This window comes from Chlamydotis macqueenii, chromosome 6, assembly GCF_036417535.1.
Source record: "Chlamydotis macqueenii isolate bChlMac1 chromosome 6, bChlMac1.mat, whole genome shotgun sequence".
In the NCBI taxonomy this organism is placed as follows: Eukaryota; Metazoa; Chordata; class Aves; order Otidiformes; family Otididae; genus Chlamydotis; species Chlamydotis macqueenii.
Window position 1 is genome coordinate 14,830,432 of NC_141561.1, and position 21,026 is coordinate 14,851,457.

The 21,026-nt window shown below is 39.3% G+C and overlaps 1 protein-coding gene across 1 annotated transcript in view; it reads left to right on the plus strand.

The window, feature by feature from the left end:
• The window catches only part of CNTNAP5 (contactin associated protein family member 5), a 287,941-nt gene that overhangs the window by 119,547 nt on the left and 147,368 nt on the right, over nucleotides 1-21,026 (plus strand). The window contains exons 4-5 of the mRNA XM_086750483.1: nucleotides 10,956-11,103; nucleotides 19,190-19,393. Coding sequence (XP_086606609.1) covers nucleotides 10,956-11,103; nucleotides 19,190-19,393 — 352 coding nt within the window. The remainder of the gene's footprint in view (nucleotides 1-10,955; nucleotides 11,104-19,189; nucleotides 19,394-21,026) is intronic.

Genomic DNA, 21,026 nt, shown 5'->3' on the forward strand with positions numbered 1-21,026 from the left:
TGGTACCATTGGAGAGACTCCTAAGGCTTCTAGGCTTTAAGTGTTTGCCTAGCTATGATTTAGGGAAAATCTGTATGGAAGTGAAAGGAGAAAGGGCAGCTTACAAGAAGTGTGGTAAAAGAACACTGGGAAAGCAAACTATCCAATTAGTAGTAAGAGGAATTGTATTTAAATTATTGACATGGTATTTTAAAATATAATTCTGTTTTTCCCTTCACTTAAGCCATGGCTCTGATTTGATTTCTTTAAAAGTATCCATTATGGTAAATCTTGGGCTGCAGGTCCATACAGAAATAAAACCAACTTTCTTAATATTCTTACATCTACATCTCTAAAATAGTGTGTGAGGCTCCTGAATCTAGTGCCATGGAGTGCAAGGCTTAGGAATATTTCTACATTTCATTCTTTGTTGTTCCTTTCTTAAATGGAAGTGTACAGTAGAGGATGACAACTAGCTGTCTTTGTTCACCTTCCTATGGGCAATCTGTTACAACTGCTTAAAAACTGGTGATTTTTTTTTTTTTTGTGTAAATCAGCATTGTGTATCTTGCTATTAAAGTATGTAAAGACAGTCTCTCAAAGATGATCCTCCTTGGTGAAAGGACAAGAATACAGCTCTTATCAAAGTTCCTAGTGACAGTCCAGCGTAATACAACCAGGTTTACATATTTTCAGAAACCTCTGTTTCATAGAAACTCGTGTTGTTGCAGGAAAAAATTTCCATGTTCATTCCCTTCTGTTCAGCAACACAATGATCATGCTCATTTTGAAATATGTTTTTTACAAGTCTTGAAATTTCCAACTCACTGAGCACTTCCTGCCCTCTTTCCATTTTCAAAATAAAAGTTATGGAGCACTTCTAATGTATGGCCTACCGTGATCTTGGACTTGCTAAATGTATCACAACTTGATTTAATATCCTACCATAACAACAGTTACAGGCCTTTTGCGTATGCAGGCAAAATTTACGGTTCAGAGTCAGAATGACAGACCTTCTTGGTTCACTAACAGAAAGTTAATTTTTTTTTTTGTGCTGTAGCTTAGAGAACATAATGATCTTCAGAGCCTACTGCTGAGGATTTTTTGGTGTGGTTGGTGTAATAAAGTGTGTGGTTGAAACTTAATGGGCAGACACGCATTTGGAAGACATTGCACATATGCCTGCAAAGATGTTGCAAAAGCTCGTCTTTATTTCAGGAGGAAAATAAGTGGTTTCTTTAAGTTGCTTTAGTGTCCTGGAGATTAAATTCATGTGGTTCAATGGCAGACTTCAGTGTGAAAGTGGAATGACAAGACTCAAATGTAGGATGCTGCAAACGTTACAGTAATGGTTTTGTAAGAGGAAGCTATGTCAATTAGATTTAACCCTCCTGTGGTAAGAGAAAGGTCTACATAACTCACTAGGCAAAGACTATGGCTGATGTACAAGAGCATGGTTTCACTGCTCTGAAGGGTGCGGTAATGATTTATACCAATACAAGGAGTAACTCAAGGTGTATTGACAAAACAGAATTTGCAGTTTAAGAAGGCATGGTTGAAAACATATAGACAAGTAAATCGTCAATAAGATGTATTTTTCTAATTCGCAATTACATGGTGTTTTTGTAAGCAGAGCATAACAAACCTTAGAAACAATTTCTATTGTTAGTATTATTTGTCACCTCATATTTGTATCCTTTATGATGATGGCATTCCTGAGAGAAGAGCTTGAGTAAGGTAATAAGAACAGTGAGATCAGTCTGCAGGGTTTTTTGAGATGTTAACTATTGTTATCTTGGCTAGAATGTGAACTTTCTCCTATTCAAAGGAGAAAAAAGAAACACAGAAGGCAGTGTATAGGATAAATATATATGTATGTGTGTGCATTTCAGTGCATTTCAAACACTGGAGAAAATCAACCTTTCCTATTTATCCTCTTCCACAGGATTGTACTGATTCCAATGAAGATGGCATTAAACTTCATAACAGGGAAATAATGTGAGATAATGAAGCACAGTATTCATCTGCAGTCACTGTTGCATGGAATAACTAACACCTCTCTGGTGTCATCTTACTGGATCTGTCTGGCAAGTTATAACCAGAGAGATACCAAGTGTACAGCGCTAGCTATTTAAACGCACTTTGATGAAGCTAAACACAGGGAAGGTTCCCAGAGTTCCCCAACATTGCCAGACATAAACACATTCACTGCACTGTTAATCCCACTAATTTAATGTAAAGCATGAAGGTCTCCATGAGATCTATGCAGAAGAACAGCTGAAATCTATGATTAACATTGGCAGGGGAAAGAGCAGTTTCAGTCTGTTGGCTAAGGTTAATCTAGTCAAGGTACTGGGGAAATATTTATCCTTTGCTGTGATATAGCTTAAAATACTATCTATATGTAGGATTGTCTTTAAGATAAAGTGCAGGAGGCTGTGCAGAAACAGGAATTAGCTGCCGACTTTTAGTTTAGGCTTGTAATTTACGGTTTTAATTTCACTGCTTCTTGCTTCTATTATTATTAATTTATGTAGCAGTGATAATAATAACAGCGATAACAGCTTCACCTCCAAGTGCTTCAAAGACGTAGTTGATTCTTAAAACTAAAGATGAGGATCAATTTTCCATCACTGAAATGCAACTATATGTGAGATGCAACATCATATCTGTATGCAAAGAATGTCTCAGTAGGGCAGGGAATTTGCACTTGATCCGTTGCTGTGAAGGGCAGCCTGCCCAACTACAGGTTGGATAAGACACTTGGGCTACATCTCTGAGTAAATAGAAAAGGACAGTGACCATTTTCTAGTCCTGAGGTCCAGTGATATAACTCATATATTATCCATTTGGTAAATTCTCACCGTACCCAAGCTGCCTAGTGGAAATGGTCTCTGGTGGATATGATACTTCAGACTTTGCCAAGGTGTTGTCTGCCAGACTCTGGAAACAGATTGACACTAACTAATTCAAACTATTTGAAGATCAAACTCTCCACTCCAGTACAGAAAACCAGCATTTTGACAGATGCTACTGACCAAAGCAAGAAAATAAATTAGAATTTGCAAGGGGTAAATCAGAATAGGAGAAAAAGAAAAAAAAAAAAAGCACAAAGAATTCAAAAGTTCTGCAATATTTTGTTTCATTTTCTTTGATCTAAATAGAAATGTTTCATTTTCCTGAAGGGACCCAGAGACTTCATGTTTTGAATGTCACCATTATTAAACTGATGTTTTCTGGATTGATACAGACCTGTTTAAAACAAAATACTACATAGATTGTCTTAATGAATAGTCTTTTAAAAATTTTAAAATGTTTTACCTTGCAAAATATCTTGCAAGTGTAAAAATCTATAGTTTTTATTGGAAAATCTGTGAATAGTTCTACTAACTGTTAGCACAAGCATAATAAACAACATCCTTAATAAAAACGTGGTTTATATTGGGCAGTCATCTATCTGAGGCTCATGATGTTGTTAACAGTATTTGTTCCTGTATTTGGAAAGTAACTAAGCAGAGAGAAGTCTATGCATTCTGTCTAATGTAGTAGATCAGAGGCAAATAACCTTCCCACTGGAGCACATTATTCAACTAAGTGATGAAGTAGCATGGACCCTGCTGCATTATTGGACCTTCTCTCCCCTGGACTACTCTGCTATGTACAGAAGCTGCCAGTAGCTCGGATGTGACTAACTAATGCTTAGGAACCCAGGTGGATGGACGTTACATTGCTAAAGCCCAGCAGTCAGCCCCTCAATAAGTAACAAATGCAATACTTATTTCCCAGTACGACCCCTGCTTGATAACCCATACTACAGCCATTTTTTTTAACTCTTACTGTATAGGGAAGTTAAACTATCTCTTTGTAGACCAATTCTCCACCCCCCCCCCCCCCCCCCCGTTGGAGGTGGAGGAATAGGAAAGAAAGCTGTCACTTCCTCAGATAATATATGTTATGGGAGGATAATGCTGACAGGTGTCTCTTGTATTTATTTTTCTTTCCCCCTTGCTCTTCCCTAATAATGTCTTTGATGTTGTGCCAGGGGATATTGTTTTTGAGGTTCTTGTCAAGGATGGGTTTTTCAAAGAGGAAAATGTAGCTGCTGTTAGGAAAGAAGAAAAGAAACAAAAGCAGAATGGAGGCTTCTCATTCTGAAGGCATGATAGGCTTTAGACTAGCTAGAGTCATCGTGTTCAACCTGGAAGGGAAAACATGAGCCTGGAAACAGGCAACTCTGCTCAGGAGGCTGTTAACCAGAAATGACTGGTTACCTTTTGTCATGAAGACTATGGTGCATTAACAGGAAAGACAGATGTGAAGTAAGAGGAGATGTTGGGAGGCAAGTGATGTGCTAAGAGGACATATCCCACCCTCCAGCCTCTGGTCCCTGGACCAGAATGATAGCCTTTTTCTGTTGGGCTCAGACTGAAACCTGCTTAAATCAATGACTCTTCAAAGCAGACAAGTTTCTTGTACTTGAAGTAAAAGATTTACTTCATTTTAAGAGGATTGGTTGAAAGAAAATGGAATCAAAATTTAACTTGCCTCTTGAGAAAGAGAAGTGAGAAAACAATGCATAGGTTTGCCATCCATGTGCCAAATGCAGTAGGTGAAAGCAAAGATCTAAACTGCAGCTCTTTAAGGAACTGAGCAGTCCTCCTTGTCATTCTTTCCTTCTTCCCATGATCTGAGCCTCTCTGATAGCAAAAGGATTTTTAAGGCCACATGCGGAAGGAGGGCAACTCCCAGGGGACAGGTATGCCATGAACCCCTGCGCTGGAGAGCTGCTCTTAATGCACCCTCTAGATGAGGTAGAGCTTTTAGCAGCTCCCAGCCTGGACATGGGGCAATTGAGATGACAGAAAAGCCATTTTACTGCATTTCTTCATGACAAGATATTAACAGTTCTGGCTTGATGTGTCAAGCAGGACTTTTTCCATTACATAAGTCAAGCAATGTTTTTCACTGTTGACATGCACAGGGTGTAGGAAAGGTGAAATGCAAAAAGAATATTTAGACTTTGAAGTTGTATTTTTTTTCTTCCTTTTTTTTTTATTTTTTTTTTACATGTCTGTGTTTTAAGGCTGGGCTCAGGTGAAGGGGGGAAGTTTCTAGAACTGTCTGAACCAACAGTTGCTTTCCTTTTGCAGCAGAAACTAAGTGGATTTTTTTAGTTTTCATTGTTACAAGAAGTCACCACAAACCTGTCAGGCCCAAGGTGTTGCTAGCAGGCACTGTTCTGTGAAAAAAGCCCTGTAGCATCCCATTAAAATCAGAGGCTGCTGAGTTTCCATATGGTGTGTTTGTGGTTGTATTGTGTCCTTCCCATGATAGCTTTCAATCTCTTTCCACACATACAGGCAAAGTACCCTTACTGTAGCTTGGTTTCAGTCATAGTCCCACTAATTTACATGCCTGGTAATGCAAATTTAAGCAGAACTAAAATCCTGTTGCCTCTGGAGAAGAGAAAAGCTGTCCTTGAGTCAGAGTTTATGTCAACCTAGAAAATGTGAAAAGCTAGGCAATGCCTTTTCCTTCCTGTTTCAGATTTTCATGTTTTGTCTTAGTCAGTAATTAATATTTTCTTTCAAGTGCATGTACACTCAGATATTTGAGGAGGTCCTGGGAGGCATACAGCAGGAAGCATGTTTTGTATCACAGTGCTTGCTCCTGGTCTTTCTCATCCTAGTAAGGAAGTTTAAAAGGAAGAATTACATTGTTTTACTCTTAAGTATTGCAGTTTTGGGATTTATGACAGACTTAGCTGCTTTTTATCTCACTTTGGTTTCTCCACTAAGCTGCTGGATAGCTTGAATTAAGTGTGCTCCTGTCCTTATGTCTTCAGGCACTGGAGGCATCGTATTACGATGTCATGGGTGAGATTTGAAGGTGGAGTGCTCTTTTCTGTGCTTATATTTCTTTTGGTGAAGATTGAAATGTTGTAAATTACTAACATCTGTGTTATGTGTCCTCTGCACATTTATAATCTGACTTTTTTTTTTTTTTCCTGAGTCACTCATCAGAGTGACTTTGGCAGAAATGAGAGTATTCAATAAGTCTTAAAATATTTCCCCTAGAAGGCAGTTAACCTCAGGCCTGCCTGCTCACCATTCAGGCTGATTGTGCTTATGTTGCTGCTTGCATACTCATTTTGAACCCATCCCATTACCTGCCTAACAAAGTGGGAGAGCAAAATATATTCAGCAGAGTCATTATGAGAGCTGCCTTCTGCAGCTCTGTAAATAAGTTGCCATTTGCTGTGCGGAGCGTGCGCGCAGGGGAGACTGAGATAAAGTCCTGTGCCTGATTCTGTCTTTTGAATTTATTAGGCTTTCATGAGCAGACACTTTTCTTGCACCCAATTTCCACGTGTCTGTCTAAATGTGGAGACCAGTCTAAGAGTTTGGCCAAAGGGTGATCTAAAGGTTAGCATGTCAGATCTCACTGGTGTGATCTGGCATAGATCTGAATTAATACATGAGGCAGAGAGACAAATGTGTGTCTGCAGGATCATTAAACAACTGTCATATTTCACCACAGTTGCGTGACATTTTCCTGAACTGCCCTTGAACATCTTTTGGGATCTCTCTGAATGGGAGAGTTGTACAAACAGCCCATTCATTTGAGTTGTTGTTTATCCTGAGAGAGTCGTATATCATCCAAATTCCAGGTAATGACCATGGTTTTGAGATTTAAACTTCTTTTGAAAGTTTTCTTTTTCATCTAAACTGTAATTCTCTTTTGTTCTACTTCAGTATAGCCCATGAACCGGGTGGTTTGAGCACTGGAAAAAGCATTGTATATGCTTATCTCTGTCTTACTCTTCCCTATGTGCCGACAGCTGCTGACGAAGAGGTGGCACTGGGCTGGTCAGACCCTGCTCCGAACCACTGCAGCCATTCTTACCTCACCTCTTCATGCCAGCGGGACCTGCCTTTGCTGGCTCATAAAAAAAAAAGCCTCATAAAATATTACTGTGGTGCTATGCTCTGTGTCACAGCGGGGCACCATGCGGCCAGGCGTTGTGAAATAAGCTTGGTCTGAGAGGCAGCCATGCCTGTTGGAAGCTGTTAACCTTACAGCCACTAGCGCTAGGGAAAAGCTTTTGCCTGCAAGAAGCTAGTGGCAATATTTGGCGCTAATGGAGCTTTTTGATTTATAAGCCCCATAGAATGCCAGAAGCAGAATTTCTCAGGCAAATCATGAGTCTGTTGCATTTACAGGGCTTGTACGAACCACAGATTTCAGTGTTACACTCCCTTCCAGAGCAACTGTGTTGCATGGGAAATGGTTTGTGGGTGCTTTGTTTTCTTTGCTAGTTTGTTGTTTTGATCCTGCGAATTAATCCCTATCAACAACTTGTAATAGAGGCCGTTTCTCAAGAGGAATTATTTCTACCTTTCTCACTGATAAGCTTGCTGTTAATCAATATTTGAACCTCCAGGGCTGCAAAATCTGGTACTGCATCCTTGTTTCATCATCTTTAATGGATGGATGATTTCTGTGTCAGTTGTGGATCTAAGTTTTCAAGTGACCATCTGTGGCAATTGGTGTTATTCAATCAATGGTCTACAGCCCACAGGTGGTCTATAAAACATCAGAAGGTGATCTGTAGAGCAGTGGGAGTTGAAAGTGAAAATCAAAGCAATCCTAAAGGCATACACAGCGACACCCTGCAGTTAGCAGCAAGCAACGATGTGCCAGCTGCATACAAAACTGTCTTGTAGGCATACGTCAATGGTACAGCATTGCCTGTGGATTTTTTTTCCCCAGAAAGTTTAGTTGGCTCTTCAGTTATTATAGAAGCTTGACAAATACTGCTGTAAGGGATGTATTAGATTTTTTTAAGGGTTTATTTTTACTGACATGACGTGTTCAACATGGGAAGGACATTTATGCAGTTGCACATCATGTTTGGAATCAGCTGATTTGGAGGCTGGATGTTGGTAATTTTGGCTCTTCCTTGAGGTGTCGTGAAGGAAACTAGCACAGATGCCTGCAGGTGGGCACCTGGGTCTGCTTGCGGACGACAGGATACAACTGCTTGTTTTACCTGGTAAAACCACAAAGCTCCTTTGACTGCACAGGCAGTCCCTGGAGTGTGCTGTACACACGGTCTGCCTGGAGGCAGAGGGCTGCCTCTGTCTGTGCGAGCAGCGGTGACACTCCTGTGTGTTATGCTTGGGCATGTGGTTTGCAAAAGCTTTGCAAAAAATGTCTTTACAGATTTCCCCTGCAAGAGAGGTGTCAAGACTGCCCTTAGCAACAGTTACAGGTAGTTGTGGAGTACCTCTGTGATTTTCCAGCCACCGCGAGGGCCCGGTGATCACAGCATGCCGCAGTGTGCTGGCAGGGGTTGTGTTCCCACCTGCTTTCCCATCAGGAACGCGTGGGCCGTTCAGCACACAGTCATACTTGCAAATCACCTACTTCCCATTACTTCGTAATTGGAAGGAGATATTTCTAGAGGTGCTGTGCTTTTCAATTTGACCTTTCTTCCAGAATGTTTTATTTTTTTATATAAACCAAAAAAAAATATTACCTTGTGGGCCTGCGATGCAATGTGCAGTATTGACAACCTTGCGTATGAGAGAATTATAAGAAAAAAACAACGCAGGCCTCCGTTTCACAGTATTGCTATATTAAGGTGTACTTTTTCTTTTGTCTATTCATTTTCACCTTTCGCTTGCATTCTAGTCACTGCATTTTAAGCTTTTCTTCACAACTGGGAGGACTGGAAAGTCTTTGCTCTCCTCTGTTCTTTTTCTTCTTTCTTCATTCTTTTTTCTTTTTTATCTTATGAAAGGTGAGATTTTTACATAATCACAGGATTCCAAGTGGATGAGCTTTCTAAGCAAACAAACAGAAAACCAACACTTCCGTTTGTCCCCTTATATATCCATGAGTATCTTAATAAAAATATGAGGGCTGCCACAGCCTCTGACTCTGATACTCTCTGCTGACAGTTTCATTATTGAAAAGAACAAGATTTTTCATCTGGAAATATATGGAAAAAACATCTGATATACACTGCTGTCATCTGAATTTGGCCTGTATCTGGAAAGGAGTATGAGTCAGCCTAGGACACCTTGAAGCGCTATTTCTGTCACTCCTCAAAAACCTATCTGATGGGCAAGGCTGCTGAACTGCTATACATGGTTAACTTGAATTAAGATCAACAAGAATCCCCATTAAAAAAATTAATTATACAGTGTAGCTGAATTTGTGAGAAGTTGGTTAACTATCATATAGTCCTTGTAGAAAACAAGGTCCTGTGCATAAAAAGTTCAGAATAGGAGATGCAGGATAAGCAAAACTTTGGGGACAGTTGGATTCTGTAGCAGAATTATATACCCTTTTCAGTCTCATAAGCTCCTAATAAAGATAATTTTACAGATCACATGTTTTGAAGATGTCATGATTTACCCTCACCTGGGACTAAGAACTACACAGCCTCTTGCTCACTACCCCACTCCCAGAGCGAATGGAGGAGAGCTGACATAACAAAAGGCTTGGGGGTTGAAATCAGGAAAGGCAGAGATCGTTCAGCAGTTACTGTCATGGGCAAAATAGACTCAACTTGAGGGAAACTAGCTTAATCTATTAAATTGAGAAATTGTGAAATGACAAAAGCATGGTATGATTTCCAGGTATTGTGCCTTAGAAATATTCAAGGATATTTTCTGTTGAGTATAGTTCTAATAAAACAATAGCATACTGGGCTTAGTAAAACAAAAACAAATTGAATTTAAGGTTTTATACCATTTTTAACAACATTTGGTAAAAAGTAGGAATGTTTATATTTGGGTAAAAATGTGAACGCTGCTAACTAGTCCTTTTTTCAGAGTGGAGCTAAAACCCTCAGTCTCTTTAATTCATCCTTTGGCCATCAGGAATGAGCTGTAGGTGATTCCGATTTGTGCTTGCAGTTGCATTCTGTAGGTGAATGGTGCCAGCTTTCGAACTGCAGAAGAGTTTTAAACTAGCACAGCTTTTTCTGGTGAAATTTCATACTTAAAAAGAGAAAGACCTCTATCCTTCCTGTGAGATTATTTTTTTATTATTATTATTATTCTGTCTTTGGTTTTCATTTTTTTTCTGAAACTTAGCTTCAAATTTAAATCCTAGCTGAGTTATTCAGATGTTCTAAAGATTGCAGCAAGTATATGGTATTCCTAGCCCAATTTTACAGAGTCAGGATGTAAAGGTGAGCTGAAAAAACTTTAGGCAGGATCAGAGCTTGGATGCTTGTCTTAAGGTTCGTCTTTGAAATCCTGCAGTCATTCTTCATCCATTTCCTCTTGTTGAGTGTAATTCAGAGTAGAGCCATTAATTTTACCTTGCAGTTGTAGGCAATTAATCAAATAGGAAAAAAAAAAAAGTTCAATTGTTATTGTTTGCAAGCTTTAACTCTCTTGGGTGCAAACATAGTTGAAAAGCTGACTCTCCTGCATACTGACTCATGCTTTCATGTCTTCTTATGCCTTGCTTGAGTCTTGTGTGGCATATCTAGATGTACACTTTCCTGTTTGTCTTCCCAGGCTCTGGCCAACCTCAGTGTTGTTGTTGTATGTCCGTCTTTTTCTACTACCTTAAATGAACCAAAGGCTAAAATAGGCCCCATCCTTCATAGCGCTGAAGGGATGTGGGTATGTTAGAAGCCAATGGAGTATTGTGGTGCACAGGAATATCATGGGTTTGGAGAAATTATGCAGCATTTTCTGTAACATCCCCTTCTACAACCTGTTTTTCCTGTATACATTTGTCCACCTTGTTGAGGTGCTCTGTGTGCTCCTGTCTCCCTCCTTTCCCTCCACAAGAGACACAGCACTTGGAAGAAATCAGTTTAAATAATTTTAAGTAATTTGTGAGACAGAGAAGTGGTCCCTCTCTTTGTGAGTAAAAGTATTCACATCCTTAATTCAGCATTCACCTCTCGGTGCTAAATGTCTCACCAAGACTCTCTATCCTTCCAGGTTTTCACAGGAAACAGCAACGCTGACAGTGTTGTTCATCACAAATTCCTGCACTCCGTGAAAGCTCGCTTCTTGCGCTTCATCCCCCTGAAGTGGAATGTCGGTGGGCGGATAGGACTGAGAGTTGAGGCCTTCGGCTGCCCCTATAGTAAGTGACTACATCTTGTATTTTCTCAAAAAGCTTTTTGTTGGTGCTGTCAGTGTTATGGGAGGGGTCCAGCACAAGTTTTAAGAGTTAAAATGTAATGGGAAAATCATAGTCATCAGTTGTTTTTTCAGGAGCTGTCCCTGCCTTTCTGCTTAGGGATGTGCGGCCCATCTAGCTCAGCTGGTGAAGCATTCTCAGAGCTGAGTCCGCCACAGGGTGATTCACTGGTTCTTGCAAGTGCAAGGCAGTCAGATGCTGCAAAATCTCTTTCACTGCTGGAGGGCACAGAGCTACTTGGGATCTTTTGTAGGGCTTTATTTAGGAGTGGTACTACCTTTTGCTTAAATAGTTCATTTTTGGTTTTAAGGCAAGTTAACTAGTTGTTGAGGGAAATGCTGTGGATTGTGCAGATAGTATTTCTCTTTGAGGCTGATGACTTTAAGCTCCAGAGAGAAGAGAATTAATCTGCTTCTTTAACTGCTTTTGCATGACTTTTCTTTGGCACTCTTCTTCATAACACATTGTGGTGATCCTGTAAGACACGGTCTGCAGTGCTTTGTCACATGGGCTTTGGAGCAGCCTATAAACATTTTTGCCTTGGGGCATTTTTGCCACATCGTTATGTTGGTGTAGTGCTGCAGATATATGACCTATCACCACGGAAGAGTGCAAATGTGAAGAAAAAGGCCCAGTGTTACTCCCATGTGCAAAACAAAGACAAGTCCACAGATGAGGAAACACAAGTCCACTGTTTGTTTCTCAGGTGGCTGTGGGTTTATTTCTGAAATGGTCAAGTATGACTTGAGATGCTGCTGGAAACAGGTGAGATTTTGCTGGGGACAGTTCAGGGGATTGATAGCATTTTACCAGTAAGTTGAGTGTGGTGTGACACAAGTCACCATCATGTGTACTGTACTTGTACATCTCTGTCTTTAGATTAGATCCTAATCTGTTCTTGCTGGGTGCAGAAAAGGGGTTGTGAGATAAAAAGTGGAAAACCTCCTATTTGTGAGACTTAAATTCATCTGAGCAGAATCAAAGAGCAAAGTTTCTTAAACCTTTTGATTCACACAGTTCCACTGAACAGAGACACAGCTCCGTGGCTCTCAGTAGCCTCATCACTACACTCAGGTCTTAGGACTGATTCACGTGGTTTCATGTTATGGTCTGTATATAGATCTGTATATAGAGCTAAAAGCTCCATTCAGCTTTTTTTAAATGCTGCTTCTCAACTTACTTTGATGCTTGGGCACTGTGGACTATCGTTCATTTAAGTACAGACCTGCAACAGCCTTTTCTGAATGCATAGTCACTAGGGCAGGAGACCTTTTCCAGCCCTACCAGTGGACCTGCAAACTGAAACCTGTAAATCAAACCCAGCTGCCCTTGATGATATCCTTCCAAAGCAGATATCTTATCTATTTTCAAAGAGCTTTCTTCTGTTAACAAGGACTAGACCTCTCCAGTGAAGAGTATAGTCCAAACAGACGTGCAACAAATGGAACTTGAAGGTTGAATCTTTGGTAGCTCATTGTGATTTGGTGCTACTGCATGTGAAGTACTACATGGGCACTACTTTCATGTCAGATGTGGTTGTATCTTCTATGATATGAAGAAGACTTCAGAGTGACTTGTGGGCTGAGTTTCTTTGTGTTGATATCATCTAAGTCTTCATCTTTGTCCTGTACCCTGCAGTTACATGAAATAAAAGTGGTTGTGGAGAATTAAGGTATGAGATAGAAACAAGCCAGAAAAGAAATAAAGACTCATAAAAGTTTTGCAGTGTTGAAATATTAATTCCACTTATATAAATGTGCCATTCAAATTTCCCTCTGGCAAATTGCATATGGCTAGAAATACCTGTCTACAAGTTTTGCTTATAGAGTTTCACAGTCTTGGCTACTCCTAACCCAGATGCTCCAGCACTGTACGAAAGATGTATGATCATTTATAAAATGTCATCTTAACTGTTATACTGACAGAATATCTACAGCAGATCCTGAGCTGGTGTACATCTACATAACTGCATATTGTAATGTTTGACAGCATACAAACTCATCTACTGTGTTCAATTCAGACACAAGAAATGTATTAATAATTTTTAAAAATTTTAAAAAATGTCCAAAAAGTCTACTAGAGGCAGAATGCTGACAAGACCAGGAAGAAAATGGAGCTAAAAGAACAACAAATGGCCGAAATGTGCACCATCTCTAAGAGATGACCCTTCATGCAAGTGTCTATATGCGTATGAAAGAAAAGATGTGAAGTTGGGAGTAGGAACAGCGTCGTAATCAACTACCTGTACCTAAGGCTTCAGCTGATATAAATTCATCTGTTCTTCTCGCTGTTGGAATGACTTAAATTCTTTTCTAAGTAAACAACCGAGAGGATTTTGATATTAAGTCCACTGAAGTTGAAGAAAGGATTTCCATCAGCATTTTAGCTTTGGATCCAGTCCTGAAGTAGAATATAAAAAGAGAACATGTGCATGGGGAACACAGATGGACCAAATCCTGCACAAGTATGCATGTGTGACTCTGGGGTCATTTCTACCTTTTAGCCTACTTGTAGAAGCAGGTTGAAGTTCAGATGGTACTGAACTGTTGGCTGTCCATTCCACCTTTCAGGTAAATGCTACCTCTGAAGCATGGCACCTGGTCTGAAAACGGTTGCTTTATATTGATATCTGAGGCCGAAAACTGTGGAAGTAAAGGTTTAATTTACAGACAAGGTGGAGCTCCTTTTTGTGTATGTGGCAGCCTTCATTAGTGGGCTGAAACAAAAGTCTGGGGGCACTTACAGCTTAGGCCATCTGAATTTCATGTGCTGATACACATCTGTTAAAACCCTGGGACTGCTGCCAAACATGCAGCTGAGCACCTTGCTGTGATACACTGGGACATGCAAAATAGCCTGTGATTCCTTCGATGGTCTCTGCTCACATCAGCTCCTTTTTAACCTTGCATATTTGAGCAGATGATGACAGCTATAGGAAAGATTTGTGGCTTCAGTGCTGCTTAAGCATTTTTTCAGTGGTAGAGTTAGGTGGATGTGACACTCTTATGCCAGCGCAAGGCTATGAGCTCCCGTTTTTGGAGTATGACTGTCCTGTGCAGCATACTCTGCTGAAGAGGTCCCAGGAACACAACCTTGTGATAACTTTTGACAAGTGCAGCTTTCAGTTATGACTTTTTAGTAGGGAGAACGTGGAAGGCATCAGGTCTTGAAGGTCACAAAACACTCTGCCAGGACACAGTAACAAAAAGTACTGAGGAATCACATTAGAGATTAACTGCTATGTGCATTGAATGCCGAAGTGGCTAACTTAACATCCCAAAAACTTCTCTGTCAAACAAGAGAATTTCTGCTTTCTTTTTTCCTTTTTTTTCCTTGTTTTTCCTTTTTTTTTTTTTTCCTTTTTTCCTTCTTCTTTTCACTCTCTAATTGGCTGACATTTGACATTGTTTCTTTGGAACATAAAAAATGTATTTTTAACAGCAAAGCTCTTTCAAACACGTGAGTGTGTTTGACCTTATCCCATAGCGATCAAAGTTCCTGTGCAACAGAGCACTCCAAGGCCATCAAATCAGCTGTAATTCACAGATAACACATGCTAATTGTTGTTTACTTTCTTACACAGAAAGTACGTATTTAAATGAAAATTAATTACATTTATTTGAAATTCCTGTAAAGATTTCATCTCACATCCTCAAAATAGATACTGAAAATAGGAATGAGATTATCTTGATCTGAAAACATACATTGATGTTTCCTGTTCTTAAAAGGATTTATGATGAGTTAAATGGAAATTTCCATGCAAATATATGTATAATTTTTCACTGTTCCTTTGCGGTAGTGGCTGCAGAAGCAGCGTGATTGTAATGGATAACCAGAGCTGCAACAGAGGATGTGTTCAGACAAATGGCAAACCAATTGCTTTAAATGCTGGGGGTGGTGAGGGGAGAATGGGTGTATCTTTATACTTGGAAAAGTCTTGTTAGCTTAGCCCAGGAAAAAAAATCTGCTGACACAATTGTTTTTCTAGGATAAGATTTATAGCTGCATTGAAGATGCTGATCATATTCTGTAACTGGTTAACAGCCCAAAATGCATCAGCAGAATCAGGTGTATGTGCAGTTAACAGGCTGGGAAACCACAGGAGGTGTGAGATAGGGTGTAAGACAGGTTGTCTTCTGCTTTTCCAATACAAGTTCTTCATTTGCAGTTCAGGACTCTGATTTCTCATTTTCTGCTGTCATTGCTCCAGGGAATAGGATCTAATATTGCACCTGTTGATTAAATGATATTTTTACTGGATCGTTTTTTCTCCCTCTCTTCCCGCTCTCTTTTTTCCCACCTTTGTCCATCCTCTCCTTTGTCTTTCTGTAAGATAGAAAAGAGTGCGTTGCAGAGAATCACATAATGTCTGGTGGTCATTATCGAGTGGTGTTTGTAACCAATTGTGCAAGATAAATACCCAAACAATTGCTTACCAAAAGGCAGATATAGATTTGTGATAGAGGTAAAGCTACATAGGAGAACAGTCGGTCACCTCTGAGACGCTCATCCACATCCATCGCCCGGATTGCACATCTGAGAGGGGTATGGGGAGGGAAGTCAAATTGCTTCATCCTCACTCAAGGCAGTAAGGCATGACTGACCAGGAGAGACATCTGTTCAGACCGGGAACAGTCCTTCCTCCTCCTTCCTCCAGAGATTTAGAGCTTCATTTAAAGCTGCATTGATGCAAGTGCGAGACTAAAAGTTTCTGTCTCAAGTTGCAACTGTTCCTACAGGGTATTTTTGTATTTTGAAGTAACTTTGCCAAGTAAGTGTTTACTTTTTCCAAAATTGCTAGGAAGACCATCTTTTTAAGTATATCCTCTCTGCTGCCAGGAGCGAATTGCTGCACAAGTAAACTCCATGCTCCCACATTGCTCTCAGCATAGCTGGTCCCACAGGTTGAGCCCTGTTGTCTCATCCTTTTTGAAGGGGGAAAAAAAAAAAAAAAGGAGCTGAATTAACCTACTAATCCACCTTCAACTGCCTGTTTTTCCACCCACCCTAAGTGACTTTGATGTTTGGATCTGTGATGGGAAAGTAAATTCAAATGGAGTGGCATAACCAGCACCCCTGAGGCCAGAACCTCTACTGAATTTCAGAAAACTTGAATGAATTGTTTCTATTTTATGGGAACTTCTTCACCTGTGAGCAGGAGTATATGTGTATTTACAGCAAGAGCGTCTGTTTGAATAGTTGGTCAGTAATGAAAGAAGTATCTTTTGCCTGTTCTCACTTTTGATGAGTTTTGTAGCCTTGTTGATGAGGACAGTGTAGAAAAGTACCCAGACTGAGTAAAGTCTTTCTTCAGGGAGCAGAAGTAAACCAGCAGGCAGTGCAGAATGAGGCCGCATGTTGTATTTTACTTTGTTATTCCTGCACGTTTTCTGAGACTTAAAACATTTCTGATCCTTGTTCTCTTGCTGTAGGTGGATAATGGACATACATGAACTAAATAAACACTAAACAAACAAGCAAGTTTTCTGGAGTGATTGTATTAGAATTGTGCTGGATCTTTCAATCTTTAACAGGAAGCCAACGATTTGTTGTCATACTAACTGCACTAATGACTTCTGACTGCCAGTGCTAGCATTTATTTGACATATTCCCATTTCGTTCCGGGCTATTTATTGGCCGGTGTACTCTCAAACGATAATTAGTGAAGCAGAACTTTTCAGAAACAGGTTTTCCTTTGTGTTATAGTCTGTAAATGTCAGTGGTAGGGCTCTTCAAAAAATTGTGTGTTATGCTGTGTCGTAGTGGAGAATTAAGAACAATGACTGAAGCGTGAATTCAGATGGGTTGAAGGCTTGGATCTTAAGAAGGAAAAAGGGCCGCTATTACAGCAGTGTTGAATCAGTGCTCTCTTACAGTATCTTTGGTTTTGAGAGCTAGGAGGAAAATCAACTTTAACTGCAAAATGCACTGGAAATCAAAGACTGTCACTTCTTTATAAGCTATTTCCTAATTCCTGCCTGTGCTAAAATGAAACCATTTTTATGATACACTTGAAGTTTATTTTGAACAAATTGAAGTATTTAATGTAGCTAGAGGAAATTCATGAGAACTAAACTATGAATTTGATTCTCTTTATAGAAACTGGCAGTCAAAGTATCGATAGAGAGAAATCAGCAACTCTGAAGGAGCTGTTTCTGAGCACCTAATTCAGAAGTAAAAACCAGTAAAAGCAGATGGTGTGAACACTTTTGTAGTCATGATACTTCATAAACTAGCAACTGTTCCATGTATGATGCTAATCAGCATGTTATGATTCTGACATCACAGATAAGAAGTTGATCTTTATTTATTCTGGAGTTAATTTTTTGCAGGATTGAATTTGTTGTAGTTTTATTCTCATAAGAAATAATTAGTTGCCTTCTCAGTTAGAATGGAATCAGTTTTGGAGTGCCAGAATTTCACATCAAATTTAAATTTTGACCTCTTCGTTGGTTTGTAAGTGTGCTATCAAACTTCTGTACAAACAGTCATTCTGACCTGCAGAAGTTATCAATGGTAGTTTCCATGGTAACAAATAATTAACAAATCTTTTATTTTCTGAGCTTAAAATAGTATTTAATTGCAAACTACTTTAAATCTTGGTCCAGTTTAAAAAAGAAAGGAAAAAAGGAAGATACTCCCAACCTCTATCATTTCTGTTTTTAAGAGGAGCAAATGAAACTACCATTAACGTTCAAAAGGACAGAAGAATTCTCAAGGGACCTTAGGTGACTTAAATCACCAACTTTAATCACAGTGCAGTTACTGACCTTGAAGTCTTGATTGTTTTCCATATGGACCTTTCAGTTATTTTTCCGAAGAAAATGGAAAACTAATAAGTTTGGATTATCATTAATACACATTTTGCAAGCAAGGATAGTCTATGCTCTTTCTTCTTGGTTACTATGAAAGTGTTCTTTGTCTTTATGCATGTATCCCAGTAGTTATGTGGCTTAGTAAACTGTTGCTCAGATTCTTCGTTGTCTGGTGTTCTGAATTTTTAATGTTTTTCTTAACCACAGGAAATACCAGTTGATAGTTTTATTATTTAAAAGTAGATATTTTATCCATAATCTATGCTAAATCACATTTGGATAGAAATTGGAATTGAATTTACATGTCAGTCACATGTTTGTATACAACGTGTTAGTTAGAAGTATTTAAAGCTACCTGAAGTGTTCTGGTTATATATATATATATACATATTTAAAAGTTTATTAAAAATACATTTTGCTTAAAATACCACTTTATAAAGCAAAAAGAGTACTGCAAGCTGCTATCGCCAAAGAAAATACTAATTGCAGTTAAAGAATTGAAAGCTTGTTTCCCATCACAGCGATTGGGTTTTAGAGGCTGGCTGAAGGGGAAAATATGTTTCTAATAGGATTTTCAAAGGTATGTAATCAGTTTAGATGCCCAGTTCCCATGAAATCCCTTCAAAAGCTTTTTGAATTGATATTAGACTATTCCTGCCAGCCTAGTCAATTTGCATGCAGAAACATGGTTGATAAATGCCCATCACAAAAAAGCTGCCAACCCTTCAAGGCTATGATGATGCTTATTTGGATGCAAAGGTGGATGTAAGCATGGCCAGCATGAAGAAACAGCTCAATAGATGCTTGTGAAGCTACAAAAAGTGGAGTGAGAACTGAATGTTGAAGTAATGAATAACATCCTAGGTGTTTTTGAGAGACAAACAGCAAGTGTGGTGAGGGATGCTCTGGAGATCTGAATACTATGGAAGGCACCTTTTCTGTTCTGAAAAGTTGAGTGAGAAAGCAATCTTGCATGAGAGAGAGGAGGACAAGTGCAGAGTCTTTCTGGTTTTGTCCTAGTGTTCCCTTTCCCCAGACAGAGGGAGAAGATTGGAAATGGGTGAAATGTGGTTGCCCAAATGTCACGTATGTCCTATGGATGTACACTTCTGAGAATACCTGACTCCAAGTGATATTTGAAAAGATCCTGAAAAAATACAATCCCTCTCCTGATGCTGCCCTTCCTCTTCATTTTGCCATTTTCTTTCTCCCAGAGTCGGATATTGCAGACTTCGATGGCAGAAGTTCACTCCTCTACAGGTTCAATCAGAAGCTTATGAGCACATTCAAAGATGTGGTTTCCTTGAAGTTCAAGAGCATGCAGGGGGATGGAGTCTTATTCCATGGAGAAGGACAGCGTGGAAACTACATTACCTTGGAACTGCAGAAAGGGAAGCTGTCCTTGCACATCAACCTGGGTAAGGGTAATTGGTTCTCATATTACTGTTACAAGGATTGTCTTGGTTTGCTTTTATAACTCTATTGTTTATATTAGGCAATATCTAGAAACTCCAGTTGAGATCAACAAAACATGCTGCGTGCCTCAGCTCACAGCTTAAATACTGGCCAGAGAAGTTGGGAGGGTAAGCAAAAGAGAATAATCCTGACAGATATCATGCAGGACATGATAGCAGAGTCAAGAAGAAACCTTGGCTCTTCTAACTTGTGTCAACCAAGGCTGAGCTGCTCAGTGACTGTTTTTTAAGTAATCAAAACTAGGTAATAGAAGGAGGGGAGTTGAAGTACTAAGAAGGGAGGGAATTAAGGTCCAGGTTTTTCACTGCCATTCTCAATCTTAATAACTTTGATGAATAAACTGATCTGAGCTGTTTGCGGTTCATGTACATGGTGCTTAGAATGCCAAAACTGGTTTTGATAAAAGTGGGGGATATAGCATCTAATAATGTATAGTACTAGTAGGGACAGATCTCAAACTAGCAATTCCAGGACACTTTATGAAGTTTGTCTAGAGCAGTTAAAGCAGGCAACGGTGCAGTAACTCAGTCCCCTATTTATAACTTGGGGAATTAAAAGAAATCACAAAGTAGTAGGAGCAAACTGGAAGTACTAAAGCAGAATTTGTAGATAGTTCTTTCTGCATTTTCCCCCTTGTGTTTAATTGTGTTTGTTTTAAATGTCACTAACAATTTTCCACAGCTCTTGGATTTGGTTTTTACGTAAGCTCATGAATTGTTTAGAGTTCAACTATATTTTCTTTCTTTCATTTTATTTATTTAGTTGATCAAAGAATAGAAATAATAATGCAGCATTTTTTTTATTTGAAATTTGAATGTTACTTGGACCAAGTAGCTACCTCCCAAGCCTCTGAATGTAGGATACTTTGATTCCATTGACTAGTCCTCCTCTTATAAATGTTTCATACTAGGATAAGAATATAGTATAGTTAAATATATTATGTTACTTCTTTCAGAGGAGATGCTAGTGTGAATATGTAGTCTGAGATAAGAGGGGTTTTTTTGTTTTTGTTTTTTTTTAGCAGTAGCCCTGAATGTAAAGATTTTAGCCATTTCAAGTCATATGTTAAGGACAAGGGTTTTGATGTGTGCTCTTGAGTCTGCTTGCATCTTGCCTGACAGTTTTGAAGGGCGTGTTCTCTCCGTTCTGCTGGAATATAAAAAAGGACGCAAATTCCCTTTAAATGAGAGGCTCTGAAGTGTTCAGATGTGTAACCAGCTGGAAAACAGAAGAGTGCTTGAAATCATCAGGGTTAGGGCCTAAAGATTTTTGTGACTCTTGATCTAAACTTTTGGAGTTCTAGGCCAGATTTGAGAATTTTTTTTAGCTGAAGAAAACACTTGCTTTTATGTTACTTCACCTTTTTTTTTTTTTTTTTTCCCCTCTCTGAAAATAGACAGGTGCAATTTTCTTGTTAAAATACAGAAAGTACATAGCTGCAACTGAAGTGTCAGGAGTGGTCTGTTAATGTGAAGAGGCAGGAGATTTTGGTGCAACCTGAAGAGAGCTCTTAAAACCCCAGGGCCTTGAATGCATAGCAGAACCAAGGGCACAAGCAGAGCAGCGATGCCCTGC